The 23,730-nt window shown below is 39.0% G+C and overlaps 1 protein-coding gene across 4 annotated transcripts in view; it reads right to left on the bottom strand.

Moving 5' to 3' along the window:
* Nucleotides 1-23,730, bottom strand: part of CACNB4 (calcium voltage-gated channel auxiliary subunit beta 4) — a 225,878-nt gene that overhangs the window by 15,912 nt on the left and 186,236 nt on the right. For all 4 annotated transcript variants that reach the window (XM_033112161.1, XM_033112162.1, XM_033112165.1 and 1 more), the window contains 7 exons: nt 23,459-23,535; nt 21,933-21,952; nt 21,636-21,716; nt 21,154-21,212; nt 13,602-13,711; nt 8,672-8,823; nt 6,870-6,965 (listed from right to left, as the gene is read on the bottom strand). In XM_033112161.1, the coding sequence (XP_032968052.1) occupies nt 6,870-6,965; nt 8,672-8,823; nt 13,602-13,711; nt 21,154-21,212; nt 21,636-21,716; nt 21,933-21,952; nt 23,459-23,535 (595 nt within the window). The remainder of the gene's footprint in view (nt 1-6,869; nt 6,966-8,671; nt 8,824-13,601; nt 13,712-21,153; nt 21,213-21,635; nt 21,717-21,932; nt 21,953-23,458; nt 23,536-23,730) is intronic.

The raw sequence follows: 23,730 nt of genomic DNA, 5'->3' as shown, positions 1-23,730 counted from the left end.
AGATTTTACGCTGACTTGGGCCAAGGCAAATGACTTTCGGAAAGCCAGTTCACCTCTTTTGGTATCAGTTCCCTCCTCCATAAAATGAGGAAGTTGGACTGCATCAGTCTTTGCCTAGCAGTATCCCATGAAACACCCATAGGATGCTCGGTGGAGAAATGGTTCTATAATCAAAATGTAGGGGAAGCACTGCATACTATCCGTCCTAATGGACATATAAAATGCTCAGTAGTAAGGCTTCTGCAGTCAAGAAAGCATTCTATCCTTGTTTGTGTGTTTTCTCAAACATTTTTGGGATCAGAGCTTTTTCCCCGTCACATCTGTGGACATCGTATGGGAACCATATTAGGAGGAGCGCACTCCAGGAAATACCACACCAGGTGCTCCTGTCACTTTTTTGCTTCCACAGTCCTGGAGCCTAGGATTCATTTTCTGGTTACAGAGAGTCCACTTTTTTCAGCACTCTTTGAGACTTCCCTTCCCAAAGAATGCTGCCTTTAATTTCTTAGCAATGTGAGACTCTGCTGGAGTAATTTGCTGACTTTTCAGATTGGAGATTCAGTGGCCAATTCAGCAAGTTGAGAAGCTTCTCGGAGAACTAAAATGACACAGTGATCATCAATCTTTGGAATGACAATTATAATTACGGTCTTGAAATAAAGCAGGGACAAATGCAGACACATTTTTAGATTACTACAAGTTTTTATAATCCAGAGATTTCTTCATGCACGCCAAAATAGAGTGTACTATTCCTTCTTAGCATTACAAATACTATTCACACAATATCAAATGAACATGTTTAATAATGCAAACAGTGTTTGGAAAATATTCATTACAAGGTAACCGTTCTTACCCAGACTGCTTATTTAAAACTCCAGGTTATCTGACCAATTATATAAAACAAGGAAGTATTTATCCTGCTGAGACATAATGATAGGACAAGGCTGTCTCCCCATTGCATGAGGCTTTTTGAAATCCCTGATGTACAGACGAGTCCTAAGCAGCTCACAGTATTATCTGCATTTAATGCACACATATCTTTTCCTGGTTCCAGCATTTCAGGTGTAACAAGTTGCATTATATGCACAACTACTCAATTATCAACCCTCTCAGCAATAAAATACCTCAATTTTAAAAAGGCACAAGTATTTTCTCTAGTTATTATTAAGAATAAATGTTAATAAACTCATTCTCATAAAAAGATCAAATTAACAAGAAACAAGTTCAATTCACCTAACATATATCTCAAGGAATTACTGAGACTTCTTATAACATTATTCCCTAAAACTTGTGCACCTATTAATCTAATCCAGTGGTTCTCAATCAGGAATGATTCCCCACCCCCCACCCCCAGGGGACATTTGGCAATGTCTGGAGATGTTTTTGGTTGTCACACTTTGGGGGTTGCCAATAGCCAGGGGTGCTGCTGAACATCCTACAATGTACAGGACTGCAACCACCCCAACAAAGAATTATCCAGCTTACAATGTCAATAATGCTGAGGTGGAGGGAACCCTGATTTAAACCACTCTTTTAATCTATGAGATTTATGAAGTAGTATCTGTAAGCATATTTATGACCTACCAAATTGTTTGCTAAGAGTTGACTTAGCAAAATGTAATCTTATTAGACTCTGCACTCCTTGAAGGCAGGAACATGTCTTTGTATCTCTTGCACCTAGCAACGTACCAGGCTTCATGTTTACGTAATGTTCGCTGAATGTATTTTAATTCTTGCCGAGAGAGGTGATTGTAGGTGAGCCACATGGAACTGAGATGACTAAATATTTGGAACTTGTCATGTTTAGCCACAGCGATACCATGTCCTCAGACATGCCCACATGTTGACCTGCAGGCGTATCTGATAGTGATGATGTTTTGAAATGATGAGGATTTCATCTGACTTGATGTATCTTATTTTCATACTCTCCTCTTCCCTGGGCTCCACAACTCTCATGGATTCAATATCTGTATGCTGCTTACTTCTAACATCTAGATAGAATCAGAGCCTTAGAGTGGAGAAGGAATCTTACATACCACATCCATATCTTAGATAGCATGCCATATCTATAGCCTTCACCAGAGGAGATTCCTTTCACAATATCTCTCACATCTGTTCAGACAGCCTGCTCCACCCACACCCCCGCCTATGATTGAATGCAGTTAGAGACAAAGAGCTCGCTACTTAGAAAGTCATTTCATTCTTTGTGGCATTTGCGTTTGGGAAGATTTGTGAAATGCCTTCCTCCGAGTGGGTCAATCTGATCACTCTGTCAAATGAAATTAGACCACCCTAATTGCTTTTACGTCCACTCAGACCTGCTCCTCGAAACTCCCACTGATCTTAGTGCCACCTCCGGGACCTCACAGAACCAGTCCGCCCTCACAGTATAAAGCTTTCGACATTTGTGAAGACAAACACGGCAAACAAGTTTTGAGACAGTAATCTGTGTTTTTCCTTTTGTATTTTCCCCCATTCTTGTCTACCACTCAAGCAGGTGACAGGGTCTGTGTTCCCTTGTCACACAGGGAGTTTGTGGCAGGAAATTGTCAGCTCTCCATTTCCCCTCCTGCGTTCTGTTTCCCAAAAGCCTAAATTGGTTGGAGAGGTTTTGCTAACTGCTTCTGGAAACAAAAGATGGTGCGAATGCTTTTACTATAACCAAAGCAGAGAACAAGTTCCTTTAACAGCAACAATAGGGGAAAAGAGAGAGACACCTCCTCTCCCTCAGGCAGAGAAGATAGGGAGCTCCCTGGCCAATGTCCCAGAGAGGAGGGGCTATGTGTCCCCCTGCCTGACCAAAGAGCCTCTGTTCCAGACGCAGTCTGGTGTAGCAGGGCATCCATTCCTAAGGATTACATGGAGTTGGTGAACGATTTTCTAAATTGGGACTTTCCCCATCACTCCCTCAACTTCCTCACCATCCCCACCCTTAGGACTCAGGGTCCTTATTCTGCCACAGATTAGGTTAAAGGTAGCTATGGGCATGGCTAAATATCCTGCCTGCCAGCGGGTGGGGGTCAAAGTAGAAAATGAGCTACATCCTGCATGCCCAAGTTGGGGACCATAGATTCATCCACACTACAAAGCTATGTGGAGAGGTGGGGTGGCATAGTGCACAGAGGTTTGTCAGAGTCAGACAGATCTAGGGTAGAATCTTGGGGTTCATTTCCTAATTCCTACCTCCAACAAGTTTCCTAAGCAAGAACTTAGCTTTCTCCTCTAGAAAAGTAAGAATAATGTTATCTACTAGGGTGTTCATAGAGGTGCATGCTCTGATTTCCATTTGAGTGAGAATCTGCTGTGATGAGTGCAGGCAGCAGACAGCCTTGAGCTGCTGCACCTTCTGGATCCTTCACAGCATTCAAGCCAAGGTCATGCTCTCTCGGGCTACTCCCAGCCAGTGGCTGAGCACAGTCTGGGGACTGGAGCCTGGACATTACTGCCCAGCATGAGGCTCTCTAAAAGCATACAAATTAGAAAGGAGGAAGTAAAACTGTCCTTATTTGCAAATGACATGATACTATATAGAGAGAACCCTAAAGAGTCCACCGAAAAACCAATAGAACTGATAAATGAATTCAATAAAGTAGCAGAATACAAAACTAATATTCATAAATCAGTTACATTTTTATACACCAATAATGGATTATCAGAAAGAGAAATTAAGAAAACAATCCCATTTACAATTGCACAAAGAAACCCTCCTATGAATAAATTTAACCAAAGAGGTAAAAGACTTGTACTTGGAAAATTAAAAGACATTGAAGAAAGAAATTGAAGAAGATACAAATAAATGGAAGCATATACCATGCTCATGGATAGAAAGAATTAACATCACTAAAATGTCCATACTATACAAAGTATCTATAGATTCAATATAATCCCTATCAAAATGCCAATGGCATTTTTCACAGGACCCAAACACATATTCCTAAAATTTATCTGGAACTATAAAAGACCCTAAATAGACATAGCAACCTTGAGAAAGAAGAACAAAGTTGGAGGTATCACACTACCTGATATCAAACAATACTGCAAGGCCGTGGTAATCAAAATGGCATGGTACTAGCATAAAAACAAACACATAGATCACTGGAACAGAACAGAGAGCCCAGAAATAAACCCATGCATGTATGGTCATTTAATCTATTACAAAGAACATACAGTGGAGTAAAAACCGTCTATTCAATAAATGGTGTTGGGAAAACTGGACAGATACATACAAAAAAATGAAACTAGACCACCTTCTTATACCATATACAAGAATAAACTCAAAACGGACTAATGACTTAACTGTAAGATCTGAAACCATAAAACTCCTAAATGAAAATATAGGCAATAAACTGTCTGAGACTGCTCTTAGTAGTATTTTTTCTGATACGTTGCCTTGGGCAAATGAAACAAAAGAAAATATAAACAAATGGGACTACATTAAACTAATAATTTTTGCACAGCAAAGGAAACCATCAACAAAACGAAAGGACAACCTACTGAATGGAAGAAGATTTTCACCCGTGATATATCCAATAAAGGGCTAATATCCAAAATTTATAAAGAACTCACACAACTTTACACCAAATAAACTAACAATCCAATTTAAAAGTAAGCAGAAGAACTGAATAGATATTTCTCCAAAAGGACATACAGATGCCCAATAGACATGAAAAGATGCCCCAAATCACTAATCATCTGAAAAATGCAAATTAAAACCAAAATGAGATATTACCTCACACATTTCAGAATGGCCACCATTAATAATTCAAAAGCAATTGTTGGTGAGGATGTGGAGAAAAGGGAACCCTCGTGCACTGTTGGTGGGATTACATATTAGTGCAGCCACTAAGAAAAAAAGTATGGAGATTCCTCAAAAAATTACAAATAGAACTACCTTATGACCCAGCAGTTCCACCTCTGGGTATTTATCCAAAGAAATCCAAAACACTAATTCGAAAAGATATGCATTTCTACATTCATTGCATCATTATTTACAATAGCCAAGATATGGAAGTAACCTCAGTGCCCATCAATAGACCATTGGACAAAGAGGTGGAACATTTATACAATGGAGTATTACTCAGCCATAAAAAAGAATGAAATCTTACTGTTTGAACAACATGGATGGACCTGGAAGGTATTATGGTAAATGAAATAAGTCATACAGACAAGAACAAATACCATATGATTTCACTTATATGTGGAATTTAAAGAACAACATAAATGAACAAGCAAAACAGAAACAGATTCATAGATACAGGGAACACGCTGATGGTTGCCAGACGGGAGGTGGTTTGGGGAACAGGGAGAAAAAGGTGAAGGCATTGAGAAGTACAAATTGGTAGTTATGAAATAGTCATGAAGATGTAAAGTAAAGCATAGGGAATATAGTCACTAACATGGTAATAAGTATGTATAGTGCCAGATGGGTTCTAGACTAAAAGGAGGGATCACTTCTTAAATTACATAAATGTCTAACCACTATGCTGTACATCTGAAACTAATATAATATCGAATGTCAACTGTAATTGAAAAATTTTAAAAAAGGAGAAAAAAGTGAAGGGGAATAAGAAGTTTAAATTTCCAGGTGTGAAACAAATAAGTCACGGGGATTTAATGTACAACATAAGGAATTTAGTCAATAAAATTGTGAGTGCGTGGTACAGTGTCAGATGGTTGATGGACTTATCTTGGTGATCACTTCTTTAGTTATATAAATGTTGAATAACTATAGTTGTACACCTGAAACTAACATGATATTGTATGCTAGCTATATTTTAATAAAAATATTTTAAAAAATAATTTGAGATATAATAGTAAACCAGGGAGGCACCGATCCTTACAGAACCTGATAGGTTAGGCATAGCACAGTGCAAACTATCTCTAGTACTTATAACAGAAACACTTACAGGACGCTTATTTTGTCCCAGACACTGTTCTAAGAGTTTTACCATATATTCACTCAATGAGTCTTTACACCAACACCATGAAGTAGACACTTGCTCAAGACTACATGACTAGGGACGTAATCTGTAGTGTGGATTAGTGTGGATTCAAACCCAGGTAGTCTGGCTCCAGAGTCTATACTTTTAACAGCTATGCTGTGTTGCCTGTCTAAACATCTGAAGTGGATTTTATGTTTCCACAGAGCATAAACGCTCCTTATGCAAATACATAAAAAAATGTAGTGAATCAAATCAGTTTTCTTTAGAGAAACACAGGCACAGAACTAGGAAGTTAGTTGCCCAGGTGTACACTGACCAGCCATTGGTGACCCACGTGACAGCACTTACCTTGCCCCACCCACTCACTTCCCAGCCATTTGCCTGGCTTCCAACTCAGCAGCTGTTTTCTGGCAATGGCACGAGGAAACAAGTTGCTATAACGTGGCTTTTCACCTTACTTAACCATGACCTCTTCATCTGCTATAACCACAGGGCTGTTCTAGTTCCAACAAATGCTCAACCTTCAATGTCATAATCTTTTCTGCCTATCCAAACTTTCAGGCAGAAAAGTTAAGGGATGTCAAACCAGTATGTTTCCTTTTTCTTTTCTTTTCATCAAAGTGCCCACGTGACTGAATTAAGTAGCTTGCTGAGTGTTTGCGAGGTTACGAAGGCAGCAGTAAGGACACTGGGCACCAGACATTAAGTTCATGTCTTATGACGTAGCAGACACCACCCAGGTCTGGAGGCCTGCGTGTAGCCCACACACAGCTTCAGCGTGCTCCAAGAAATTCTTTAGGTTTATGACCACATACCAATATCACCATCATTCTAGAATAAAAATGACAATGCTAATAGGAAATAAAAATTACCACCCTCTCCTAACTAGTCGAGAATGATTAGGACAAAAAAAATGGTTGTACTTACTGGGGGACACTGTGCCAGTTTATCAGCTGCCACCAGTTGCACATTTAAGTGTTTACTTTGGGACTTTCCTCTAGATTTAATCAACCGCTGTAAAACCTGATAGAAGAAGACATGAATCTGATAACATTGTCAATAAGTTGAAAGGAAACCAAATAAACCAAGGCCCATTTTTATAGCCTGTGTAGCACTGCATATTAATAGACAGGAAATATAATATATATATGTATAAACTCTGCAAGGACATCATCCACTTCCACTAGCTTTCAGTTATAGTGGATTTGATGTGTTCATCCTATTCTCGTGCCACGTGAGGTCTCGGTGGAATCTTGAGTTCCTGCCCTAGATTTTACCCAGAGATTTCAAATTGCAAAACTGGAAGAATGGCTCTATACTAGGTCATTTATGTCCAAATTCAGTTGAGTAATATTGGAGTTCACTATCTCAATGTCAGGTAAATATCAGAGTCATTTATATATTTGGTCCTTTTTGTCGCTGATACTTACCGAGGCATTCCAGTTTACTTTTACATTAATAAGATAATTTCATGATAGAAATCTAAGCAAAACATTTGCACTGGTATATTGTCACATACAAACCAGTGATATATGTGTCTTTTGGGAACTGCTGTAACTGCATTTTGCTATATATTGTCCTATTCCTTAATTTTTTTTTTTGGCTGAAACAGGGCCCTGCCCCCAAAATAGTACTAGTGTATGAGGTTCTACGAGACCTTGGCACATATGTCCACAAGAGCTCTAGTTCCTACATTTGTGAGCCTCATTGTGACTGGGGCAGGGGGTGAGAAGGGTTGAAATCTATTCCACAGCAGTGAAGGGTGCTTGAATCCCCTTCAGTTCTGGGTCAAAGAGACCTCCAGGTAGTCAAGGCAATTTTAGTCCTTTCTAATGATTTCCAAAATGTCCCGGTTTTGTCAAGCTCATCCTGCACAGAACTAGAGCCAGAGAGGGAAGGCTCAGGGCGTCAGAAGGGTAGAAGACGGCCACAGCTTCTTTAGGCACTGTCCACCGGTGCGAGGAGACACTATTGTTCTGGTTGGACGCTGAGTTGGCATTTAAGTACTAAAATACAATCGTGAAGGCACTGACAAGAAACTGATTATTAGGGTGGTACCTCCCAAGGCAATCTATTTGATATTCATTTTCTAGAACATCATCACTTTTTAAAAATGAAAGAACACCCAAATCGAAAGTGACCAATTTGAAACTGTTACACTTTTTATTTTTTTCTTCCATGGTGGCATGAAGATACATGGACTATATCTCATTGGGCTTAATCACAGAATAACTATGTTCCTTGAAGTACCCAACCTAAGCACAAACGTAAGGGTCTATAATGTTTCCATAAGAGACTTTATATGGTGATGTCTGACTTTACATATGATAAATATAGATACCTTTTTTCTTCAACTATATACTCTCTCAACTGGTGACACAAGAATCAGTATTACCCAAGACACATACCAAGGTAAAAGCTAGTATCTGAAAAGCCAGAGTTCACTTTTCCTCACCTTTCTTAATTTTCTGTTTCTATTATACTCTTGAATAACTGCCTGGTTAGGGAACCACAACAGACGTGAGATTTTTGAAGGAATGTGCTATTTTTTTACTTGCTATCTCAGAATTTCTACAACCTGTACAAACTGTGGGAATTAAAATCTGTGCTAATTAAAAAAGGTCTCAACAAGACAGTCTCCTTGCCCACTAACAAAAAAATCATAGAACAAAAAAAAAAAAAAAAAAAAAAGAGCTTCTGATCCTTAAGCTAGAAATGAGCTAACTTACCTTTGGAGATGAGACTTTTACATGAACAATAATCGGTGCTAAAGAAGTCTTTATAAGTTGTGCTGGGTGATTGATGGTGTCTGCATCAAGAACCACCAGTTGCAAAGATCTTGCCAACTCAAAGATTCTTTCAATTTCACTTTGTACTTCCGCTAAAAGGAGAAGTCATACATAACAGGTCATGGTTATTTTTATTAAGTAGTTCTTATATTTTTAAAGGATAGTACCCCTTTCAGATATGTTTGTCTACACTGAAAAAGAGAACATTTCAAATTTACATATTCCTATCTAACTTAAGATCTTTTCTAAGGAGAGATGGGTTGAGTTTTTCATAAAACCAAACAGTTGATGAAAAAAAATTAAGATGGCCCTTTGGATTTGTTTCTCACACTCAGCCTAATATTTAGCTCTTTATTTATCTTTATGTTATTTTTAATTGTTGCTTTGTCTAAAGAACTTTTATTTTAACTGTAGAACTTGAAACCACATTTAGGAAATAACTGAAATACACATGCAGAGCAACCTCACATGGAAAGCAAATTGCCCTTAAATATTTCTATCAACCATCTACTTAAGTATTAATATTTTATGGATTTTTTTAAAAAATTCCTACAATTTTCCTGATGTGCACATTTTTGTACCCCAGGTCAAACATTCTGAGTCTACTCTCATAACTAGCGCTTTGCTAAGTTTTAATTCAAGCATTAGGGCCAGTGGTCTAACACATAACTATCTTTAGTATTATTTAAAACACTAAGACCGATTAGATTAAATTATTGCAATGTTTCCAGATGCAAATCTATTTGGCTGGCTGTAATAGCCAAGTTACCCGAATCTATGTGTGAATCTGGTCAAATGAAAACTCTCATTATTGTCAATATCTAAAGCAATCCAGCTATTTCTAAAAGCAAAACAGATTATCTATAAAATCATAACGTGGCTTTCTGAACTTTTTAATATATATTTTATAAGTCATGTGACTGATTGGGTCATGTCCAAAGTCTAAATTAGGCGATTTAATTTTCAAAGAGATGATCTTGTTTTGCTTTTTACTTATTTTTATTTTTTGGCTATAGGTGTGACTTAACAACATTGTAATCATGTCCAAATTGCACAGAGTAGACACAGCTACCTAATTTAAATTACTTCAAAGATGGCCCAGGAAAAGGTGATGTTGCTTTAAATATACTCATTGAACAGGGCTTGTACCAGAATCCATTATTTGTTTTGCTTGTCCAACATAAATTAGAGTTCACGTCACCCATCGAAAAGCTCTCCCTTCTATAACCAAACGGATTGACAGGGTGTGTGGGATCTTGAGTGTTCAAGACTATCAGGCAACTCTACTTTCTTGGGCTTTGGATAATAGCATAAAATTCTTATTTCCCACAACTTCATTGACGTTTAATGTATGACCTGTACTAGAAGTATTAATTTAACGAATCAACATATCTATCATTTTTCATATTACCCAATCCAATGGCCTGAAATACTTCATGTTGCTTTGAAAGGTGACTGGCTTCCAAGATATCAGTGTAAAGAATTTAGACAATTAGGCTTATTTGCAAAATTCTTCTGAAATCGCATTCTAGATTTGTTAGTAATAATAACATACCTGTCCCTTTTCTCACGTGTCAGAAACAGTTTCAAAAAAAGAGAGATTTTTCTTATGAGAGAAGTTTGAAAAATAAAGTCGATTTTTATTGCAGTAAATTTCAGCCTCAGGTGGTTGGGGTATGCTCTCCATTTGTTGTTTTCATTAAACTGCCACTGGTTTAATGTAACTTCTGGCCAGGCCTATACTAGAACAAGTCTATATTGTTTAAAGCGTCACATCTGAATACACTGTTTTCTGTAGTGGGAAAAAGGCAGTGATGAAACTGGACTGCTCTCGTACAGAGAACCTGTAAGTCTCTGTGCAAATAACTCAGAAATAATGGCCTTATTTACTCTGCACCAGCAACGAGGGAGTGTGGTTTCTGACAAGCCCCGAGGGCAGGCACACCTACTGCTTAACCATGATCCATGGGCACTCTGGCATGCGCAGAGAGGTGCTTGGGCAGAGCAAGCCAGGAGGCTGCAGGGGGCCACGCGAATATAATGGAGTGGGACCAACATTTGGATAATATGTAGATAGAATGCAATACATAAGTTATATGTGTGAAGAAGAGAAAGGTATATTTAAGAAAATAGCTCATTTTCTTAAAAAAAAATCTTTAATCAAACCTGACAGTTTTGACTACCTTGGCTGAGTCTCAAGAAGGGTTCCAGTGGAAGTTCCGTCATGAGCTTTTTCCAGACAAATGAAGCTCTAAGTATGGACTGTGATGCTGGAGACATCTCAATGAACACTTCTATAACCTGACCACGACTGATGTGGACCCGCCGCTCTCCAGCATCTCTACCACCTGTGATCTTTCTCCTACCCAAATGCTTGAACAACTTTAATAGCTCCCTAGGACTCCAAGCAACATTTCCCAGAGTACCCTGGGACACTAATCCCCTAAGCTATCCTATGGGGGGAAGAAGAGGGTTTTCTGCAAGGGGAAATACTGCATACCATAATAGTTTCTCTTGGGATTTCAAACGTGCATTACCCTTTGTATCTTAATGGCTCTAAGAAGTCTTGCACTGAAGAAACCTGCCAATTGTTTAATTCATAAGTTCAAATTTTTTTGACCACGGAAAACATCTTGGATGTAGCAACTATTTCCTATCTTTTAAAATTAACATGTCAAAAAAACAGTTAACATTTCATGGAATCTATTTTGGAGATCTCTTTAGCACAGCCCTAACGTACTGGTCTCAATCTGCTTTTTCAGTTTCTTCTGTTGCTCTCAAACCATGCCACCCACTCCCTTTTTCTAAGCATGCTCTGTACAAAATTAGTTGTTCCTCATCCACACGATGTGGTTTTTTTTTTTATGCTGATGTACATTCTTGTCGGCCTTGAAGAACCAGCTCAAATATAACTTCTGTGACGTCTTCTCAGGCCCTCTTACTCTATCCTTTTTTTTTTTTTTTTTAAATACCCCTAGCTCTTTGCTCATGATTCTATCATCAGACAGTATTTTAACCATCTCTTTCCTCTTTCTGTTTGTTCATGGGTAAGATACTTTGTCTTAGTCGCTTTTGCACTTCTTAAATCTGGCATAATGCACGGCACAGAACAAGAGTTCACTAAACAGTGGATGAAGGAATCTACAAATGGGCGCCATTAACAAGCAGGCAAACAGACATAAGTGGCTCACGGAGGGGTTATTATAAGAGATTACCATTAAATTAACTCCAGTGGTTGTGGTATATGAATTTACAGAGTAAAGGGCCAAACCAGTGAACTGACATCTAGCCTTTTTCTTTCTCAGCATTTACACTAACTCCACCCGACCTTCTCCATTGACTCTGACAACAGCTGACTAGACTACCCAAATGACTTCAAAGAATATTCATGAAACCCTTGGCTGGTGCATATGGTTAGAGTCAGGCAACCTAGCTCATGCTTTTAAGTGTCTCCTTCAGCGTCTCATTATACATCAGAGGAAGGAGTGGTTAAAAGTCAAAGTCACTGTGAGGAGCAAGAAAAGAATGGAAGACAAGAGAACAGAGAACAGGTGCTGGTTTGGGAAATCTTCGATCTAATGTGGCATGCTTCTCACCCATGATACTTTAGACAGCTGCTAACCTGATTCACCATCATCAACTCTGCCATTTTCACCTCCTCAATGTCAAAACACTGTGCCTTTCAGACTGTTTTGCTCTGTATGTGGAAAGCTCTAAATACAGGACTGAAAACTAAAACCCACTGATGTCTGGGATCTTGTCTTCAAAAGCGCTGACAACTATCCCTTTGGTATGTTTAGCATTCTTTCACAAAGCAGCCATCCAACAAACATTCCTGGCACGTGCCATTCCCATGCCAGGAATACAGAGATTATACTTTGTAGCCTCTTTCCAACCTGCACAATTCTTGGCTCGGGGTCAAGGCACAGCCTTCAATGAATTTTTGATGGGACAAGCAATTTTTCTTGAATTTTTTTTTTTTTTAAGTTTCCTATCATCTATAGAGTTCATTTCAGTAGTTTAAAAAATGTAGGGGCACCGAAGACCCCTATCGTTCCTACCCTGCCCATGAGGAAGAGGGCAGTAAAACAAGTTGCCTTCAGTGGTGAAGACAAAAGAGACTCCTAGAAAGTTATAAGTGGACCACACCACTCTTGGCATGCATGGAAACCACAAACAGGCTTTTGAGATGAATGTTATGATTCACCAGCAGCACGGGCTTACTTCTGTGGGTGGTGATTTCACCTTCCACAGCCCTGTCCGTATACGGCTTGATGGAGCTAACCACATAATGGCATTTGTTTTGTCTCCATCATGGTGAATTTCAGGATGCTTTCTAACCATTGTTCCAGGAAAGTTACCTGCTGATGTTTAAACTCCCTTCATGTTATTACTGGTGCTTACTATGTGCATTTAAAGATGTGACCATTCTGGGTGCTACCAGCTAGCATCAGCAGCAACACTAAGAACACGGTGATCCAGCTTTCTTCTAAAGACCTGAGAGGGCTGACATGTCATTTCCTTTCATGTCAGTGGTGACTCAGGTATGACACATAACATTAGCTGCATGAGAAACTTGGGCAAAGTGGAGGTGAGTGGCTTCACGTGGTTAGGCAGTAACAGACTAGGAGAGCCCCCTGAGGGTTCTTCCCACCAGACTACTAATTAGCTAATTGACTAGAGCTAAGAGAGGAGGCTCTGGCTGCTGCAGGACTCTGCTCCCTTCTTTCCCATGGACGGCATTTTCTTTAGTTAATCAGCGCTTCCCCATTCAGAATGGGGAGCAAATTGGAAAAGCCATTCCCAAAAGCAACACGTCATGGCAGTCGGAAAGCACAGCATGAAAAAGTATGACATTTGAAAACCTTACCTAAGCTGGACCGAGTGTTCGAACGTTCAATTATTGCTCTCTTGCTGGGATTATTTAGGACAGACCTCTTAGCAAGAGAAATGTCAGCTGTCACTCTCGTTATTGATATCCTATGAATAGGAACAAAGAACAAAACAAGCCAGTAAAAACGTTATGGGGCTCTCCAAGTGATTCATCACCATACTACTTAATACCCACTTTACATACTACAGTGCAACCCCAGTAAAATAAACATTGGCCACAAGCATTTTAAACAGGCTTTAGCTAGTATTAAAACACAAGCAGAGCAGAATGGGGGAAGGTTTGGGCTATTTAACAAAAACTGTTTACTATAAAAATGCAGCTCTCCCTCCACTATTGTCTGCTTTGCTGAATTCTCTTTAATGCATACCATACCAGGAGGGACTCAAAACCTATGAATAAACCATGCTCTTTCTAGGAAGCAGCAATACAATTTCCCTCCAATTCACAGTTGAGTTGCAATTGAACAAGACCTTCAGGAACTACAAATCCTTTGCCCCGGCATATAAACGGGGCTCCTTGAAGGGGGAAATCCTCTTCATTTTGATCATCAAAGACAATCAACCAGTTGGTAGCTGTGTTGCATTCCTGGTGCTCAACAGTTCATTCATGATACATGAAGCATTTCTCCACAGGCCAAAAGGAATTTTTTTATGTCTGAGAATATGAAAAATACGATTTCTCTCTGCAGGCACAACATTCTTTGGCATATGTGCATGACTCTGAATGCAGATGGGCCGACAGAAGACACTATAACTGAGGACAGTGCGAGTATCATGCCAGGAGAGTACGTGAGACCATATTCTGGAATGGCACAAGGGAAGCACAAAGTAAAGACACTGCAAATGAATGCAGAGAGGGGACTATCTGCATAGGATTCATCAAATGAGAATCACTGGAACTCAGCATTTTAAAATTCTTTATTTTTAAACTGGGATTGTGCAACTTCAGATTATTGTCTACCTGTAGAATGCAAAAACTGCCTTCCTAAGCCCGTTCCTACCACCATGGACCTTTCTCCATTCTTGTCTTCACAGTGTGGCAGAGTTCCAGACTCCTTTGGGGGTTGGGGCAGGGAAGGGGCGGAGTTACTTACAATTGTTGAGTCACATGTCAGCTCACACCAGTGCTGGGACAACACTATCAGAACTCTCAGGAGACACTTCCCCTGACTCCAGGGAATTAAAAATATTCGTTTTCCACAAATGGTTGGAAATAGCTTCTTTAAAGTACCAGGCTGAGCAAAAATTCTGCTGCTATTTGAAAGCAAAGTACCCCTTGCTTGTGTCATTGTATGTGTAAGGTGTAGATGGTCAGAAAGTTTTAAATGTTTTGAACTTTTAGGCCCTAATAAATTACTTGAGACATCTTCAAATTGTCTTCTGTAGAAACCAAGAGTTTCGTGAACTCCCTCCAAGGCCACGGAGAACACGAAAGGCAGGCTGAGTCGTTGGGGCTCCGGGTTTTTCCACCCTCAGTAACAGGCAAACACCTCTGCATTTCCGTTTTCTACATCGGGGCTTTATATGATTTCATTGTAAAAATGATGTTCAACGGCTAAAAGACATTGGGAAACACCAGTCAAGTAAAATGTCTTCATTTTACCAAGAAGAAACTGAGACACAGAGAGGAAGTTCCACACAGTTCATTTAAGTAGTGGCCAAGAAGGTCTAAAACCCACGGCCTCGAGCAGCAGGCCAACCCTTAGTCACCTGACTTACAATTGAGTTCTTACAGTTTCAGTCTTCTTCTCCAGCAACCCCAGACCTCCAGATGTGAGCCAGGTCATCAAGTGCAGATGCACGGTCATTCCCGGCCATGTGTTGCTAGATGGTCAGGATTTATTCAGGCTCGAGTCACGCGAGCTCCATATCTGAGTCACCATTATTCAGTTGCCTGCTGCAACTTGAGGCATGAAATCTCATAGGCAGTCCTTGCGGTCGGCCATAGCTCCTTTTACTTACAGAACAGGGTTTGCTTGTTGATTTTTGTTTCTGGTTTTGTTGTTGTTGTTATTATTTTTTGTTGTTTTAAGAATGAAGTTGCTAGTTAGAAACACACAGCCAAGTTCCACAGCAATTCAAACATATGATTGGAGACAAGTGGGTTGGATTATGGGCAGAATTCAACTTTCTAGAATAATTACTTTTGGAAAGGCCCAAAGAGTCTATTCTGCTTAAGTGAAAATCAAATTTTCTAGTGCCAAAGAAGCGAAATAGTGACCCTCGGTTTTACAATTTTAAGAGATTAACAACAGATGCACATTTTAATTTTTTCTGGGTTATAAAACTTACAAAGCCATTTTCAAACACATCCAAATTTTTACCAAACACACACACACAGAGAGAGAGAGAGAGAGAGAGAGAGAGAGAGAGAGAGAGAGAGAGAGAGAGAAACTGCTTCATACATTCCTAAAACAGGAAAAGGTGTGGCCAATGCAGGGTTCTTTTTCTTGTTTTATTGGTTAACAAAATACTAGCTAATTTGTTAATACTAAGTTATTTCTTAATAAAACTGCGCATGCATGAAAGAGGCCAAGAGAAGATATACACAGCCCCAACAACCCATTAATAAGACAAAGCAGGAGTTTCTACTTTCAAGGAAAAATGCTTACTGTTATCAACATCAGACACCAAATGTGAACTTTTTTTTTAAAGGCTTCCCAGCAATTCACCATTGAATGCTATCTAGTTTATATACATTGTTTGTTCTTAAAATGATACCCTTCTACATTTTTTTTCTTGCTATACTCATATCCTGTAGAGTCCTTCAGCACTTCTATGCATCTTGTTTGACATACATCTCTAAAAAGTTCCCTTGGAAACTTTCCTTTGATGTACTAGTCAGTAGATAAAAGACTAAGAGAAGTTCGGTTCCTCAGCAGACTGGGTATAGTAAGTAGCAAGTGTCATTGAAAACTAGCAAAAATCATTCTCTAAATCTAGCAAATCTGAACCCCCAACTCTTGCTTATTTCTGTTTTGGAATTCATCATAATTGCTGCATTTCATCGTGAGCTATGAGTATTAGTTTTCTGTGATTTTTCTATAGAAAGATACTACTTTCGGTTATGACACATTCATTCAAAAATAATTAGTATTTCCATGTTGGTAATGGAATAGCTGTAAGCTCCCTCTATACTCGGTCCTTGCTACAACTAATATACAGCCCTGCTGGTATATTAATTTTTTTTAAAAGTCTTAGTATTCATAGAGAAAAGTGTTCCAAAGAACAGACAGTGCACTGTCAAAACAGGAATGAAAGGCATACATAGACCTGAGTATTCTTCCCGGATCTTTCCCTTGCTGGTCACATGGCCAAGCCATGCTATATTGTGAACTTGAGTATTGTAATCAATATAATAGTGATAGTAGCTTTGCCAAACTATCTCACAGGATTTTCATTAGGAGCAAACAAGGTAATTTATAAAAGTGTTTTCTTAAATCGTTATTCATCGTATCCTATGCTAATAGGCACATATGTAATATATGTAAGACAATTATTGGAGATGTGAAGACTAGAAAAGGATAGTTCCTCTATATCCTATCCTCAAAACTTAGCAGCCTATGATGAACTCTTCAATCCCCAGAGTCAGTGAAATTTATATATGCTTCAAGGGCAGGACAATCAGGTAGGACATATTATCATCAAAACCTGCCAACTGAAATATTCATGTTTCGCATTCAAATATTCAATTAACTATCTCTGGGGTTTGATTGTCCACTGATGAGTCTCCGTTTGAATAGAAGAATGATAGGAGGAGATGGCAAGAGAATGACATTGATTATGAAACAGAAGGCACTACGTTGTTCTTTTCCATTTGTTGACAGCAATTACAAGTTGTTTTCTTTCTTCCATGGCCTGGCTACATTGGGATAGCATCCCTTGCTCCCATTTCCTTTTATAAATATCTACTACTTCTCTGAGTCTACCTAAATTGTATTCCCAGTCTCTTTTCTTTAATTCTTTCTCAAATCCTTTTCTTTCCCCTTTAACTAATCACTTCCTTTAGCTTCAGATCTTATCTGTATAAGTTACATGCTATTCATTTAGGAATTTTGGCTATGACCACTCAGTGACCAAGTCTCCCACAACGGCCATCGAGCTGATCTGATCCAGTGGTCAAAAAGCCTAAAGTAACACCTTTATTGGGATTTGAAATTCTTAGCATAGAACGACAAATTGCACTTAGTTTGCTTGCTCTTCAGCCTATGAATGGTAGATTCAACCAGCTGAACAAACCTCATCGCAAAGGGTGATCCCCAATGGACGTTTGTGGTGTAAAATGGAGAGAGAAGAGCTCTGTGCCACTCAGTGCGCATCCATGGTGTCCTCACCAGGCTGATGCCATGGTAGCGGCTTGTTAGGCTTACTTAGTTTATGGTCTGTGCACAGGGATCCCTCAGGAACTAGTTCATACTGTGCTGTTCATTTTTCTTACATAGCTTACAGTTCGACCCTACAATAGCAGTTATAGCAATAAAATTATGTAATAAGTAGCTCTAAAATAACTCAAATAATTTCTGAGGTATCAAGAAAAGGCAAGTATATGATTCTGTAATAGTCAAGCCGTTGACTTTAACCCCGTTGGTTGGATTGTTTTCTAACCAAGATCTGAAAAACACTATTGAAGAAGCAAGGCTCTTAGCCAATGGATCCCTTTTTCGCTCTTTCTGAAAACAACGACTTTCTCTTAATGATTTTGTCTAACCTACTGCATTCATAGCCAACGAAACTCTGAGTAGGTTTCCGGCAGAACATATTGTTTATGCTGTGTCACTGTGCTAAAGCCTTCTGTGTAATTGTTCTCTTGGCTGGTTTCAATTAAAGGCTATTTGTTGTTTTCTCTCCTTTATTAATTGGTAAAACATGATGCAACAGATTGGCATAGCTCAAAACGTAAGGACGGACATGTCAGAGTTGATGTGAAGCTACTGGCAAATCTCTTCATTTTCAAAGTCTCTACATACACTCAACCAATGGATTCATTATTGGTTTTTCTGTTGCACTGGACCCTAATTATTTGAAAGCAAGTCCACTCACCTACTTCTGTCTTTCTCCAACTCTGCCATACATCAGATCTGTCTGTGGCTGAATCTCTTTCTCTAGCAATTGCTTTTGCTACTGTTGGATTCCTCCTCATATCTGCAGATCCTCTGCTGTGTCATCAGATACCAAGGAACACTAGACACTGCATTTCAATTCTATTTCTACTAACACCATCATCAATAATGTGGATAAGTGTTTGATGCAGACAACTCTACCTGATTCAAAACAAATCTCTGCTGTTACAATTAAATGTATTTTCTCTTTCTGGGCCTGAGGATTGAGGTAGAACCTCAGATTCTTCATTCGTGAAAGCAGTAATTAAGTCGCTCATTTTCTCTTTGCTAAATTATCATTGTTTTCTTGCTTACCATAGGTCAAACATTCCAAACCTTTAACATTATCATGTGTAAGGATGTTATGCGGGGACCAAAGCAATCTAACACAAACTGAGGCTGTGTTATGGGATGGAATTTGTTCAGCTCAAGGGCTGTTATGCAGCCCCAAGGAGAGGCACTACTCAGAACTTCCTTAGCAAAATGGCACCGCAGTTTAAGACCATGTGATTTCAAGCATAGCTGAAGGACATGTGCATGTGCAAGCAAGAACACAGAAGACTGAGCTGCCTCCAAGGCCAATCCATGGAGAGCTGCATAAGTATAAAGGTCATCAGAAGGCAGGACCAACTAAAACTATGAAGTGAAAGAGTCAGAGTTCAGCTGTTTCTTTGTATTGCTTTCTTAAGGAGTGAATTCTCAATAGCCAAAAGTTTTCAAACAGAAGCAGATTATCCATTTGTTTGTGGCCACTGAAGAAAAGAAATTAGAATAAAATAACTTTTACATTTTCTTCCAACTCCAATATTCTAGTATTCAGTGCTATTCTAACTAGTGTTTCCTTTCTAACTACTTTATTCTTTGCCTACCTTTTTTTAAAAAAAAGAGGGGAATAAGATAAACCCATGTTTTGTTTTGTTTTTATAGCTCTTTGGGTCCACTAGATGAACACGGCACACACTGTTATTTGTTCAACAAGATTTATAACCGTTCCTTCCTGGACACATAGCTAGACTATATATTTCCCAGCCCCTTTTGCAATTAAGTGTTGCCACGTGACCACGTTCTAACCAATGAAATTTGAGAATCAATGTGTGTCACTTCCAGACCAGCATGTTTCTCACCAGCTGACTGCAGAGACCACCCTCAGGCGGAGGGCCCTAAATGATGAGTGGAACAAACTTTCTGCCCAGTCCTCCCCTGCCCCCACTCTCACCCCCTCCCAGCTGAGGAACATTGGCCTCAGACTGTTAAATGAGCAATAGTAAGCTTCCATTGTGTTTGAATCATACATTTCGGGATTTATTAAGGTAGCCTGTCCTATACCAACGTGCTTAGAAATTCACATAATTGCACTGAAGCATTCTGGTTTCTTAAACTAAATCTCAATTATTGGAACTAAAATCTCAGTTTAATTTCTTTGTATATTGTCCCAGCAATGAATATTTTTAACACAATTATCCAGAAGCCTTTTCTTTTGACAAACATATACAATTTATACTTAAAGCAATACTGTGTTTGCTTTTTTTCTTAAAATACAGTATTTATTAAATCTTGGTAAGTTGGATTCATTTAACGATACTTTTCAGTTCATGCTATTTTAGTATTCTTCATTTCTGATAAGTCTTCAGATATTTGAAGGTGGTTATTTTAACAAGGAATGCACTCTGCATTGTGAAAGAGCTTTGTACTTAGTATTGAGTCAGTATGAATTTTTTACAATTTCCCTGCAAAATACGGAAGCTCATTCTAGGTATTTTTCACAAAACTGAAGTGATGAATTGATCTGATGGCTAAAGACTGAGCCATATCAACAGTGGGTAGGATACAAAATAAACCAATAAAATCACAAGGTAATTTCTACTAAAACAAACATCTAAAAAACATCTAAAGACATACTATTCTCTACAAAATGGTTTATGAGGAAAACATTTATTGTACTCTTCTTTTGAGGAAGTTGAGTACTTTCTATTTATACCTTCATCTGATATATACACATACACACGTGTAATTCCCAATGATAATGACCAGCTTATCCAGCAAACTGCCATATTTATCAGAAACACTCTATATTTTAAATGAATAATTTTCATAAAACAAGTTTAGTATGAATTCACTAACAAGTGAGAAGATAAAGACCAACACATACATTTAAATAAAACAAAAGGATTATTTTCCTTTTCAAAGTCCTTTTTCCCTTGGAGAGTCAATGCTATACTTTATAACTTCCTATTTTCAGAGATTATCAGATTATTCCCTAAATACTGAGTTAACTTTAGAGATCTTTTGCAATCACTGGAAACATAGATCCACAAAGCAATCTATCTTAGAGATCTTTTGCAATCACTGGAAACATAGATCCACAAAGCAATCTATCATACATGTTTGGTTAAAGGAAAATAAAAATACAAAAATATCTATATGTCTCACCTCCCATCAAACCTGTGCTTCAGGAAATCAAAGAGGGCTTTCTGCATCATGTCTGTTACCTTTGCAGAGGTGAGGAAAAAAAGAATGAGGCAAACAGAGAGAGAGAGAGAGAGAGAGAGAGAAGAGAGAGAGAAAGAGGTCAAAAGTGAGAGAGGTGGAAGGGAAGGGTACTGTGACCGAGCAAAGACCTTATCATAGCCTAGTCCTCTCCGAGGGGGCAGGTCACTGTAGAAGGTGTTTTTCATTCTAAACACTTTCCGTTACTAAAATGTCCCCCTTGGTTCTCCTCCTAGGTGTTGAGGAATGACCCAGCAGTATTCACTAGCCCCAAGGCAAACCCCACACTGCACCACCCGCCTCACTGCTGATAGGTGGCTTCCATCGGTACCTATATGTAAGCAAGCCCCGGAGGAGCCAGCTCCAAATGTCTGTCTCCTAGATTCTTGATCAAGAGCTGACGCATAACAGACGGGTATTTGTACCTCATAACCCTTCAGTGACGGCCCCACTAACACCACCGGACGCATGGATGGCACAACATCGTAAGGAGGAATATGTTCCGTCTGAAAGAGAGGATTCGACACGCGTGACAAGGTGAGGATAAGTACACCTCTTAACAGCCACAACACTCATCCTTCTCAGGTCAAGTGAAAAAACGATCACCACAAGTCCCCACGGACAAGGCTCATCCCTTATTTTCAAAGTCACTGACATCGAGCATTGCAGGCACATATGGGTAGAAACCTTAACAGTAGATTTAAAAAGGAAACACAACTTACCACTTTTTGCTTCTGTTTTGCTAAAAGACAACAATGAGAGCCATATCAAAATATGTAATCTCTGTAAATAATAGTACATGATTTTAAAAGATGGAAGAATGGACCACCTTGTCCCTCTAATTCTCATCATTCCACTATCACCCACTCTGTAGAACACTGTACTCTTATTTCGTTCAGGACAGGCCAATTTTGAAGACATGAGAAAACAGACACTATCCTCCCTGTACAAACCACCTTGTATCCTGATTTCACGTTGGGTGGGTAGAGTGGACAAAATAACAACACTGGAAGTTCTGGGCCAGCATGGGCCATGGGTTATTCCCTGCCAAACACAGCAGACAGTGTGGCTGAGAACAACGGGGACAAGTAAAATGTCATAAAAATAAACTTAGAATGACAACTTGGGCAAAAAGGGTGACCACCTCAATCACTCATTATTTTTGGATTTGTAATTTTGATGAACCATGAAGAAATTCTGCAGCCTTTATGCGTTCTTAAGGGTTTTTTTTGGGTCACTTTCCATGATATTGACATATTTTTCCTACTATGTGGCCCTTAATTTCAATTCAGTTTATAACCACTTATTCCTGTTTTTTCTTGTTTGTAATAGTGAAAATCTGCAATGCCCTAAATGTTCAGCAAATGGGGATAATGCAAAATGTACTCAACATCTGATAAAAGTGGTTCTGTGGTCATCCAAGCAGGTCCAGGTCATGTGGGGGCAACCCAGAGACCTAGTTTGGTTCAGAGCCCTGAGATAAGGAAGGATTCACATGGAAAAGCACCCAGACACTCAGAATTGTTCCAGAACCAATCCAGTTTCCCGCAGTTATGGTAGGCCAGGATAGATCTTCAACTTGTCATTCTGAATGGGTAATACTGGATGCCCTAATGCAGCATGAATCAGAATTCATTATGAAATTAGCCTATAGGAGTCAGGGAATGCAGTCGCAGAAAAATTCCTACCTGAATATCTCTACAATTTCCAAAGGAACAACCACTCCCGGTTGGGCCACCACTGTCTCCTTCACTACCATTACTTCAAGGGCTCAGTCATCTGCTGTCTAAGTAGAATTGAGGTCATCTGGGCCCAACCTCATTCTCTGCTTCAAGCCTCCCAATCTCCACAGCCCGGGCTGTACCAACACATCCTAAAATTTCCCATGGAAACTGGAACACAGCATGTTCTTAAGAGTCTACAACTTTTCTCCCCTTTCCTTGGCCCTCACCATTTTAAAGTCCGTAGCGTTCTTGAATGGAATAATAAACTTGCTTCAGATTGGTTTACCAGATGGTGGGTAAGATTTTTCAAAATTATATTACAAACCTCTGAATTTTTAGTACAACTATCCTTTAAATCAAATCAAATTACTATGGACGACAAATGAGCAATGAAATAGCAGAAGAATCTTCAAATCGTGTCTTTTAAATTGTTTCCAAATTAGTAAAAATACTTACATGTATGTATGTTCAAATATTAAGCAAGGGATACATACCATTAAAAAGAGTTCAACAAAAACCCTTACCTGTTGATGTGGGTGTTGCTCTAAACGTCCCTGATACCATTTCTCCAAGACTTGAAGAAGAATTTCCACTGGATTTCCTAGGATACATAAAACGACTTAAGACTCATTCTCCAGATTCCTTGAAAAGAGAATTTGAGAGTACCACGCTTTCTTTGGCCTTAATCCTACTAAATAATTCAAAACACACCAAATCCTGTCATAGACAAGAACTTCAAGAATCTGTCCAAATGTTTTCTTTGATTTCCTTTCTCAGAGAAAGTGGGGAATTAACT

The sequence above is a fragment of the Rhinolophus ferrumequinum genome, chromosome 8, assembly GCF_004115265.2.
Source record: "Rhinolophus ferrumequinum isolate MPI-CBG mRhiFer1 chromosome 8, mRhiFer1_v1.p, whole genome shotgun sequence".
Lineage (NCBI taxonomy): Eukaryota > Metazoa > Chordata > Mammalia > Chiroptera > Rhinolophidae > Rhinolophus > Rhinolophus ferrumequinum.
Note: the sequence above shows the minus strand (reverse complement) of the source record. Positions and strands in the feature narration are given on the sequence as shown.